General features: G+C 31.2%; 3 protein-coding genes across 3 annotated transcripts; 2 read left to right on the plus strand and 1 right to left on the minus strand.

The window, feature by feature from the left end:
• The first annotated feature begins 1,854 nt into the window (after window positions 1-1,854).
• LOC127265317 (probable xyloglucan endotransglucosylase/hydrolase protein 23) lies at window positions 1,855-2,957 on the plus strand. The gene is made up of 3 exons (XM_051295071.1): window positions 1,855-2,154; window positions 2,249-2,442; window positions 2,517-2,957. The coding sequence occupies exons 1-3, from the start codon at window positions 1,885-1,887 to the stop codon at window positions 2,857-2,859; spliced, it is 807 nt and encodes a 268-aa protein (XP_051151028.1). The 5' UTR covers window positions 1,855-1,884; the 3' UTR covers window positions 2,860-2,957.
• Window positions 2,575-6,985, minus strand: LOC127265283 (4-coumarate--CoA ligase CCL1-like). The gene is made up of 5 exons (XM_051295019.1): window positions 5,897-6,985; window positions 3,774-3,969; window positions 3,471-3,684; window positions 3,273-3,375; window positions 2,575-3,193 (listed from the first exon to the last, which is right to left on the minus strand). The coding sequence occupies exons 1-5, from the start codon at window positions 6,890-6,892 to the stop codon at window positions 3,092-3,094; spliced, it is 1,611 nt and encodes a 536-aa protein (XP_051150976.1). The 5' UTR covers window positions 6,893-6,985; the 3' UTR covers window positions 2,575-3,091.
• Window positions 6,986-10,624: 3,639 nt separating this feature from the next.
• On the plus strand, window positions 10,625-11,701 carry LOC127265716 (uncharacterized). The gene has a single exon (XM_051295676.1). It carries the CDS (start codon window positions 10,625-10,627, stop codon window positions 11,594-11,596), a length of 972 nt encoding a protein of 323 aa, XP_051151633.1. The 3' UTR covers window positions 11,597-11,701.
• The last annotated feature ends 451 nt before the right edge of the window (window positions 11,702-12,152 follow it).

A 12,152-nucleotide genomic window follows, 5' to 3' on the forward strand; every position in this document is an offset into this window, starting at 1 on the left:
ATAAAAATAAAAATAAAAAGAACCCAACAAAGTTGTGGGTTAGGTTGTGTTGCCAATATATTACATCTAAAATTTATTTTCTATTAAATATTACAAGGTTAATCAACATCATATTAATTAACTTTAATTATTGCATAAAATATAAACTACCAATATAAAGTTAAGTGTTACCATTAAATTTATCAATATTATTTTATAATTTTTATATACTTCTTTTTAATTTAATATTTTTATTTAACTATTTATTAGATTTATTATTTCAATTATTATTTTTATAAAAACATAACAATATTAGTAAATAGTATCCTAATATTATATATCCTCGGTACTATATAATTTGTCAAGTTCACGTTATTCGTCATTTTTCTTTTCTGAAAAATAATTATATATTGAAATCGCATTTTATTTTTATAATTTATAATTTCTTAATTATTTTAATGCAATCAATTAATTATTTTTACTAATATGTTTTTTAATTTTTTACTAATTACATCTTTGTCTAGATTCTAGTATATATAGAAAACTAGACAATTAAGGTAGAATGAATATTTTTCATAATTTTATATGACAATTCAATAAAATTTATAGATTTTTATAGTTAATAGATTTTTAAATACCTTAAAATTTTAAAATATATATGCTTAGAGGGAGAAATTAGAAATTAGGATTGAATATTTACACCAAAATTTTTAAAATATTAAAAAAAAAAAAAAAAAGAAAAAAAAAAAGAAAAAAAGTTCATGATAGGAAAAAGCGCGTGATGATTCTCTCTCTGATTAAAATGAATATGGCAGTCACATATTGTTCATTTTGGGCTCTCTACAGCTGGCGAATTAATTTCATGGTAATTTCGTGACTGGTCCGCTTTCATAACCCCAACTATTTTTATTTATTTTTTCTTAAAAAAAATATTAGATATATAGAGTGTTTGATTTTGACTTTGTGTAAGTGGTTTAAGTTTGTTTAATAATGATTTAATTTAATATTTTTGAAAAATTCAAAACAAACACCACCATAAATTGATAGATTTTTTATACCATCTAATCTATCGTTTATAAATTTATGTGATAGTTCTTAATTTTTATCATTTTTTTAAAGTAATCGATTAAATAGTTGAAACTTGTTGGAGAATTTTGTTATATTGAAATTTGAAATGTCTATTATACTGTAATATAAACTTCCGACAAATGATCTAAAGGATCGAGAGTTTGAACTAATGACTTCATGGTCACATATTCAACTTCTCAGCCTTTCATTCCTTGTAATATGTGATATAAGCATAATGTAATGAATTATTTTTAATAAAATATAGTTTTAAGTATATTTATTGATATTTTAAATAAATAATAATAATAATAATAATAATAAATAAAAAAAAAAAAAAAAGCTCAAGAAAAAGTAACCACCAGGTCACAATAATATTATTTCGAAGTTCACAGCACCGCCACGGAATAGCCCCACCACCACTGCCACTGCCACTGCCACTACCACTGCCACTACCAGCTCTAATAACTTGTTATTATTGCACCACATACATACTATACTAGTAGTAGTATTTTTTATAGAGGTCCAAATAAGTTGAACAAAATGTTGAAATCGTCTACGAAACATATCTTTATATATATATATATATATGTGTGTGTGTATGTACTTATGATATGAAAGATATAATTGATTTTATTATGAATATTAGCAGCAGGCCAGGCCAGGCAGCTGTGTGTGTGTCTTTGACTGTCCTTCCCTACCATTACTACCAAACACAACACAACACAAGACAACCTGTCTCCAGCTTCTCAATGGCCCGGACCAGAGACAGACCCCCATCACTATATATACCCAAATTCATTCATCCATCCATCCATCTTCAATATCTCTCAGTCAGATATGGCTTCTTCCCTTGCATTTCTAGCACTTGCAGTAGCAGCCCTTTCTTCTTCAGCAGCAGCAGCTGCTTCTGACTTCAATAAGGACTTCGAGATCACGTGGGGCGACGGGAGAGCCAAGATTGCCGAGAACGGGCAGCTGCTGACGCTGTCCCTCGACAGGGCCTCCGGGTCGGGGTTCCAGTCGCGGAAGGAGTACCTCTTCGGCAAGATCGACATGCAGCTCAAGCTCGTCCCCGGAAACTCCGCCGGCACCGTCACCGCCTACTACGTACTATCACCATCCTATCCTTGTATCTCTTTCTTGAATTCAATCCTTACTGATTTATTTATATATACATTTGTGTGGGTCGGTTGCCTTGCAGCTGTCGTCGCAGGGGCCCTCCCACGACGAGATCGACTTCGAGTTCCTGGGGAATCTGAGCGGGGATCCCTACACCCTCCACACCAACGTCTTCAGCCAGGGGAAGGGCAACCGGGAGCAGCAGTTCCACCTCTGGTTCGACCCAACCATGGATTTCCACACTTACTCCATCCTCTGGAACCCCCAACGCATCATGTACATATCCATCTATCCATCTATCTTCTAATTACAATTCGTTCTGCTAATTAGTTGCAATTCCAATTGCGCAGCTTCTCCGTCGACGGAACTCCGATCAGGGAATTCAAGAACGCAGAGTCAGTAGGAGTGGCGTACCCGAAGAAGCAGCCTATGAGGATCTACTCCAGCCTCTGGAACGCCGACGACTGGGCCACCAGAGGGGGCCTCGTCAAGACCGACTGGTCCCAGGCTCCCTTCACCGCCTCCTACCGCAGCTTCAACGCCGCAGACGGCGATGACTGGGTCAACCAAGAACTGGACAGCGCAGGGCAAGAAAGGCTGAAATGGGTGCAGAGCAAATACATGATATATAACTACTGCACTGATTCGAAACGCTTCCCTCAGGGATTCCCTCCAGAGTGCACCCTCAATTAGCTCCATCGTAATCATTCCTTCCTTCCAGACTATTCTTTCGTTCGTTTTGTATCATCATCATTGATAATAATGAAATATGCAATCTTTACTCTCAAATATTTCCATTCATCAATCACATTAACAATTTCGTCACTTACACATGAAAGAAAGACATCTTATCAATATTATAACAAAAGCAATGCATTTTTATCTGCATTGCTGATTCTTGATGATCAGAGGAAGAAAAAAAAGCCTAAATCTTGGACCGCAGATTCTTCCTCAAAATTTTACCTGAAGGAGCTTTCGGGATATGCTCGATAAAAACCACACGATGGATCCGTTTGTAAGGCGCGACCTTTCCCCACACAACACTCCGTAAGTATAAAAACAAGAAATTCATCAACATGGAAACACCAAACATGTAATACTAATACCTGATCAGCAATGAAGCGTATGATCTCGTGTTCGGAGACATTGCAACCGTCGGCTCTCACAACAAATGCCACAGGAACTTCTCCAGCAGACTCATCCTTCATCCTTAAACCATGTCCAAACACAAAAATGATCATTTCTCCAATGTCCAAATCCAGACAAGGATCAATTAGAACACACTCAATTAAAAAGACTCGTACGGGACAACGGCTGCTTCGGATACAGATGGATGAGATATAAGCAATGCCTCAAGCTCAGCAGGGGCTACTTGAAAGCCTTTGTATTTGATGAGTTCCTTAAGCCTGTCGACAATGAACACGTGCCCATCGTCATCTATGTACCCAATATCGCCGGTGTGCAGCCATCCCCCGTCGTCTATCGCCCTCCTCGTCGCCTCCGCATCCTTGTAATAACCTTCTCCAACATACAACAACATGTCATCATCTTCACAGAACAGACCAAGACATAGAAAATAAGCTCATGAATCAAAAAGGCTACAACACCTTTCATTATGGAGTCGGCTTTCGCACAGATTTCTCCGGCGTGATTCCGGGGAAGCGAGACGCCGGTGACAGGATCGACGATCTTCATCAGGGAATTTCTAACTACAGCTCCACATGAACCTGGTTTGGATTTCTTTGGTATTTTGGCGTACCCTGGGCAGGAGGTTAGTACCAAAGCTTCCGTCGTGCCGTAGGCCTATAGATGATGACACAGTAGGAAATTAAAATAATGTAATATTTATTTTATTATATTTTTAAATAAAAAAAAATTTAGAAAGAATTTGCATTTTGCATCATTTTTATTGATGGACAAATTAGTACCAACTCAGCATACTGCATTACTACCATTCATAACTAGTAACACCTATTACATAATTTAAACTAATTATATAAAGAAGTTATTGTATAATCCTGATTCATATATTAATAAAGATACATATTCATTTTAATTCTCAATTTGGTTAGAATTTTTAGAAATGGTTTTATATATCATTTACGCATTTAACAGTAAGATTGTTACATATATTTATTAGAAAGAAGGTGAAAGTTGATGGTTTAAGAAAAAATATTAATGAATAATGAAAAAAATACAAAAGGTAACAGAAAAAATAATTTGTTCACTAGTATTTTTTAAATAAAATAATTTTTTATAAATATTATAAATAACTTATTAATCTGCACTTTCTAACCAAAGAATTCATTAGCGACAAACCGGGTATTTGAAAAAAAAACCAAGAACAGCCAGAAAATTAAAAAATACGTATATGTAAACAGAGCAACAATATCTCCCTCAAACGCTAATGCCATCCTAACAGTAATAATTCAAGCCTATGTTTGGACCAGGACCCAAAATATCTCAATTATGTGGGACCATACTTAGAGATAAGTGAAGAAAAAATAATAATAATTCTCAATTATGTAGGACAATATTTAGAAACAAGTAAAAAAAAAATAAAAAAATCATGTGGGTTGAATTAATTACACATCAACACTTAGGTTGAATTAATTAATTTTACACATATTTTTTTTAAAAAAATTAATACTCCCTCCATTCCAAAACTATAGTGTGGGTTGAATTTAACACGAGATTTAAAAAATATTGATTATATTAGTAGTGGATAAAAAGTAAGAATAAAATATTTTGTCCTTATGAGTATATTAGTGTAAAAAATAGTGGCCGTTGTGTAATAATAATAAAAAAGTAAAGATAATTTAACAATGATATGATTATTTATGAAAACGAAACTATTGTTTTGAAACGGACAAAAATGATAAACAAAATTATTATATTGGGACGGAGAGAGTATATTACATATATATATATATTATTTTTATAATTTTTTATATTTCACGTGAAATATATATATATATATCATATCAAGCACATTTATAATTCTAAATAAAAGTGTTTCCTGTACTTATTACAGTTAAATATAGAATATATTGTGGGGTAATATTTATAAATTAAAAAATGGAAAGCGCAATTAATGCGTGCTTGAGTGTATTTTCAACTACTTTATATACATGTACTCTCACCGTCCACCAGAATTTATTCATTTTGTTATTTTAGTATACTAATCGCAAATATATTTATTTTTGTTTTTAGTAAATATATCTTTTATTAAAATATAAAATTACTTCACTTTTTATATAATATTATACAAATATTATTAAATAATATTATTTAATACCATAAATATTAAAAAGTATAATAATTTTTATGTATATCAATTGTACTATATATTAATATACTAAAATCTACGTGGAAAAAATAAACGAAATAAATAAATGATAAACGAATAGAGTATAATTTTATCTAGTAAAAGTACATTCAAATAAAAAAAAAACTAAAAATTGAGATTTAGTGTACAAATAAATTGAATATAATATTTTTTATGTATTCCACTTTCTAATATAAATATTATTATTATAGATTATAAAATTTTAAATATAATCAAAATATATTATTATAAAAATATTTTTATATGTAGTACGAATTAAAGTGAAAAATATAAATATTTTATGTGAAAATTAAAAATAAAAAAAAGTAATAAATTAAGGAAAGTAGTTAATCAAGCCGTAATTAATTTGTAAAATTGAAAAAAAAGAAAAAAAAAAATTACCTGTCCAACAATGGCGTTGGGAAACTTAGCTCTGGTGGAAGCTTCGAGACGGTCATCCAGGGGCGCCGCGCCGCTACTGACTCTCCTCACCGACGATAGGTCATAGTTGAACGCCGCCGCCGGAATCTTCGCAATCGCCAACAGTATCGGCGGCACGAATGAGGCCAGAGTCACTCTGTATTTCTGCATCAGTTCCATTAGCTCATTCACTTCGAATTTGGGTAAAATCAGCACGGCGGCGCCTACACGCAGACTGACGAGAAGCACCGACACTAAAGCGTAGCAATGGAACAAAGGCAAAACGCAGACGGATAGATCGTGCGGTTCGGTGTGGACGGCTGGATTTTCACCGTCCACTTGCTGCGAGATGCAGGTCACGATGTTTATGTGGCTAAGCATAACCGCCTTGGGGAGTCCGGTGGTTCCGGAGGAGAACAGCATCGCCGCCGTGTCGTCGGCGTCGATTTCGACCTCAGGTAGCAATTTCTCGTCCGATTTCATCAGTTCCGAGAATTCGGTGAAATTTGGTGAAGGCGGAAAATCAATCGTGACAATTTTCGCGCCTAAATCAGATGCGAAACGGTTTACCTTCTGGACGTAGCAAGCGGCGGTTATTATGAGCTTAGTCTCCGATATCCTCGCTTGATTTGTGATTTCCGCGGCGGTGTAGAGCGGATTCGCGGTGGTAACGGTTGCGCCGATGTAGGAGGCGGCGAGGAACGCGAAGGCGAATTCCGGTGTGTTGCGGAGGAGGAGCATAATAACGTCGCCTTTGCGGATTCCAAGCTCGTGGAGACCGACGGCCACTCTACGGGCGGCGAGTTCGACGGCGGCATAGGTGAAGACATCGCCGGTGGTTCCGTTGATTATCGCCGGACGGCAGCCGTGTTCGGAGATGTTTTGGAAGCAATACTCGTGTATTGAGAGATGATTTGGTATGTCGATGTCTGGAAATTCGGAACGGAAGATGTATTCATTTTGGTGATTCAACTCCATACCTCACCGTCTGCGGCGGCGGCGAGAGTGGCGGTGGTTGGAATTTACTTATTTGGGGTTTTATAGACGATGAGAAGATTGCCTATTTGAATTATTTTGGAAACTAACGTAAATATTCAGCATGTTTACATTGAATACTTGTTTTTGTTTATTTATTAATAATAACAATCCTAACAACATTGATATTGTTTTTTTTACACCAATCTTTTTTTAAATAATATTTTATAAACTTATTTTTTTTTTCTTTTCAAAGTAAGTTAAACACCATTTAGTATTTTAAATATATACAATTTTTAAAAATATTATTAAAAAAAATGCATACGTATAATAGATATAACAATCAAAATTAATTAAAATATATAAAAGTCAATAAAAACATATACTTCCTCCCTTCCACAATTATAAAGTAGTGGTAATTGTATAATAAAAATGAAAAAGTAAAAATAGTTTTATAATAATATAGTTATTTATGAAAATAAGACTATTATTTTGGGACGAAAAAAATAAAATAGTAAAACTATTGTATAGAAGTATAATATTTATATAATTTCAGATATATAACAATAGAAATAAATAAATTTATAATTACTATTCCTTCTCTTTAAAAAAAAAAAGATTTACTTTGATTTTCTATCTTTAGAAAATAATTTTGATTTTTTATTAACAAAAAAGTTATGATTCTTGGTTCGTTCGGTTCTAAAAGTTTTATTTATATTTTGGTTATTATATTTAACATTAAAAATATTTTTATATTTATATAATTTTTTGCATAAATTTTATTATGATAGTATTACAAGATACTAATTAAAATATTTTTTGTCATTTTTTTTTAATTTGTATTTTTTTTTATATAATAATTAATATTTAAATATAGGATGAAAGATAGTATTCTTTTTATATTTTTTACCATTAAAATAAAAAGCACACGCTAGTAAATAAATATTTTTAATTTTCATATATTGAAATGTGTTGTAAGTTTTCACGTGTTGTAAATGGCAACAGTCTACGGGCCCCAAGTAAGATTTCAGGATTTGTTTGCTTTGATTTAGGTTATAGTAAATATTTAAAATTCAATTAGAGGTGCGTTTTTTTCATGTTTTTAATTTTTACTTTTTATTATTTTATTTCCGCGTGCTTTCTTGATTTTTATTTGGGCAAAATTTATTTGTTGTCCCATATTTTATTATAATTATCAATTTTGATTCTATTAAATTTTTGTATTGATTTTGATCTCCGTTAAACTAAAATTAATTAATTGTATTTATTACAATATTTTGAATATGATCGTATTCATGTCTTTGTTTACCATATGTCTTGAATACAGTTGTATTTTTGTATTTGTTTGTCTTTAAAAAAAAATAATTATTATACAATTAATTAATTATCGTAATTTAATTTATTTTTATTTTTATTTTAATTTGGCTATAAAAATCTCATTTACTTTTTGCGATATTGTATTTAACATTAAAAATATCTTTATATTTTTATAATTTTGATACAAATATCAATCATAATAATATTATAAAATATTAATAAAAATATTTTTGTTAATTTTTTTTAATTTGTATTACGGCTTTCAATAATTCTCAATTAATTCGTATACAAAAATAAAATAAAAAATTTATTAGTGAATGAAACGGTAAGGACTAATGTGGCCCAGTACGGAAACGTTTCTTTATTACTTTTGTATTTTACTAGATTTAGTTTATCAAATAAAAAACGTCCATCTATATTGTTTATTTATTACAACCGAATACGTGTATTTTTTTTTGAAAGAGTAAGGGACAAATAAAATTAGAGAATTAAATATATAATTTTTTTATTACAGAATTGAAATTTAAGAAATTAAATGAAAAAATTTCCGAGACAAATAACGAAGAAGAAGATCAATGGATGAATTTGGCATCTGTTTTCTTCTTTTCTGATATTTTTTCTATTTTATTTTTTGAATTTATTCGGATAAAATTTTATCCCTATATTTTCTCTGATTTCTTTGACTACTCTCAGGCTTCCAACTCCTATTGGGCCACCTTCCAACTGAATTGGGCCCAGTTTGGGCCAACCGAAGGATGGGCTGACGTGTCCTCTTTGGGCCGCATTGTTGGGCCGATCCAATTTTCAGATGTGTAAAATAAATAAATACTCATCGCCTCATGGGTAAATCGAATCTAATACTCTACAAATTATGTTTGACAAGGCAAATCGGTCACAAGATCATCTCTTACGGAACTAGTAAAGTATATTATTAATAAATTTTTATCTAACACATAATACTGCACAAATCTAACCAAGAAGGGTTGTAATAACAATAACAAGGAGACATGACTTTTAAAAGTAATTTAAGATTTATGAAATATTTTCTAAATTTTATAGTATAAAAAAATATGTGATTTGTTTACTTCATTTATGATTTAAATAATAATTGAATATGATATTATATATATATAATCATATTAGAAGTAATAAAAATAATTACTTATTGAAGAACTAAAAAAATTCAAAAAAATCGTGTTTGGTTTAAATTTTGATCATATTCAATAAAAATTTTTCTTAATTTTCAATAAAAAATATGTTTTTCTTTTCAATAAAAAAATATATTTTACTTATAAAATATCAGTTAAAGAATTACTACACATTAACCATTTACACAAATCCAAATCAAATAATTATTACACATGAACACTAACACAATTCTAAATCAAATATATTTACACATGAAACAAAAATCCAAATAAAAATATGCTTACTTTTATTTAAACTGTTACTCACTCTATCTCTTAAAAATACATTTATTTATATTTTTTATTTGTCTTTTACAAATATTTTTATTTTTTATCTAATAAAAATTATATTGTACTATATTTTCTTTACTATAAATGACAAAATATATACATTATATTAAAACTCATGCCCAAAAAAATTCGAATATATTTTTAGAGATGGACGAGTATATTTAAATTATTAAAAAGAAAAAAGCAAATCCAAAAGGACATATATTTGTTTGTAGATTTAGTTTTTGAGTTTGAAAATCAAAATTTGAATAATTATTTGATAAAACATAAATAGACATTGACGTAATATCTTAGATATAAATTATTTTTTAAAATAATATAAAAAATAATTATTTAATTTGATATTTTACAAAAAAAAATTAAAAAAAAAAAATTTCAAAAAATCTACCAATGAATCCCGCCTTTGAAAATTAGTTATGCTAAAATCCTACACAAAACACTTTTCTTGATCTTAAATCACCAAATATATATAAATACAAGTCAATGACTTCAAATTTAAGTATCATTCATTTCCATGCAAAAGAAAACTAATTCCCCAAAAGTTGATGCCATTTCTTCATGTTTATGTTTCATCACATTTTTTGTTTTTTGATCAGAAATGTCTCATCACTTTTAGTGCTATATATTTTTGTTATTTCATATATAGTATATAAAACCAATTTTATATGAAAAAAATAATAATAAAAAAAACTTATGGTATTCAACCATATTTTTTACCTAAAAACAAAACCAAACACACCTCTATTGAGTAACCCTTAAATTTAGGCTCAATCCCACTTCAAAATCCTTTCTTTAAGAGCCAAAAGTCAATTTCTTGGATCCCATCACACAATTTTGCCAGCCCATATCTTCAAATTCAAGATTCATTCTCCCTTTTTTCTCAAAAAAAATGTATTAACCCTTAGTTCATGTTTCTTCCCATCACATTTTGCTCCAAAAAATGAAGTCCAATGGTGTTTTTCATGGCAAAAACTTCATCATCTCGAGCTTCATCTTCATCATCTTCCTCTGTGTATTAGCCTCGATCAACGAGGTCCGGTTCGACGCCCTTTTAAAGTTCGGACAATGTGCATTTACTCGATCGTATACTCAAAACTCGACAAATTCCACCGCTATAGCATCATCATCGTCGTCGTCGTCATTATCATCAGGTGAAGAAATTAGAATCTTGATCGGGATCTTGACGATCCCCGATCACTACCACAAGCGTCACTTCCTCCGTCTTGTCTACGGTACACAACCACTCGTCGGGGCCCGCGTCGACGTAAAATTCGTGTTTTGCAATCTGACTAAAGAAGATCAAAAAGTTCTCGTCGCGCTCGAAATCATGCGCTACGACGACATAATCATCCTCAATTGTCGAGAAAACATGAACAAGGGTAAGACCTACACGTTCTTCTCGAGCCTACCCGATATGCTCGTAAACGAAACGAACACATCTCATCCGCCGTATCATTACGTGATGAAAGGCGACGACGATGTGTACTTTAGGCTACAAAATTTGGTCGATTCGCTAAACCCGTTGCCTAGACAAGACTTGTACTACGGCTACGTTATCCCTTGCCCGAGCATGGACCCGTTCGTGCACTACATGTCGGGCATGGGGTATTTAGTGTCGTGGGATATCGTCGAATGGGTTAGGGACTCGGATATCCCGAAGAAACATCTAGAAGGGCCCGAAGATAAGGTGTTCGGGGAATGGTTGCGGGATGGACACCGGGCTAGGAATCGACACAACGCGAAATGGTCGATGTATAATTACCCGGAGCCGCACACGGGATGCACACATGAGCTGTGGCCGGACACCATTGCTGTTCATCTTTTGAAGAATCAAGAAAAATGGATTCGAACGTTGAATTATTTCAATGTGACTAAGGATTTGAAGCCATCCAAATTGTATCATATACCTTGAAGGCTTTTTTCTTTTTTTTTTGGGGGTTAGTATGTGATTTTTGGTGTTTAGTTGATTGGTTGTTTTGGTAGAATTGTTGTTGTGTTCTAACACATTGAAGCTAATTTTTTTGTGGCTATTTATAAAACTTTTTTTTTTTTTTTTTTTTTGCATTTCTTGTTTTGGCTAAATTAATTTGATTGTAATGTAACAAAATAATAATCGAATTTTAGTGTCATTGAATTGAAATTTTGGAAAAGGAAAAGAGACACGTCAGCAATTTCCTTCGACTCGAGGGGTTTTTATATTCAACTATTGTGTAAGCTTTAACGTGTAACAAAATAATACTTTTATCCATTTACCAAATTTATTCTTATTTTGTTGTATTCTTTATGTTAAATTTATTTATTCAACATTTATTTATAATAAATACTATTAATTTTATTATTTTTTTATTTATTTTAATTTTTAATTAAATTTTTAAAAATATTCTCAGTTATTTATTATTTTTTTAATAAAATATTTATTTTTCTTAATCTGTGTACAGGACCAAAGTGGGCTAATTTTAACGAGGGAA

This window comes from Andrographis paniculata, unplaced genomic scaffold (genome assembly GCF_009805555.1).
Source record: "Andrographis paniculata isolate CXL003 unplaced genomic scaffold, ASM980555v1 Contig17END, whole genome shotgun sequence".
NCBI classification, from domain to species: Eukaryota; Viridiplantae; Streptophyta; class Magnoliopsida; order Lamiales; family Acanthaceae; genus Andrographis; species Andrographis paniculata.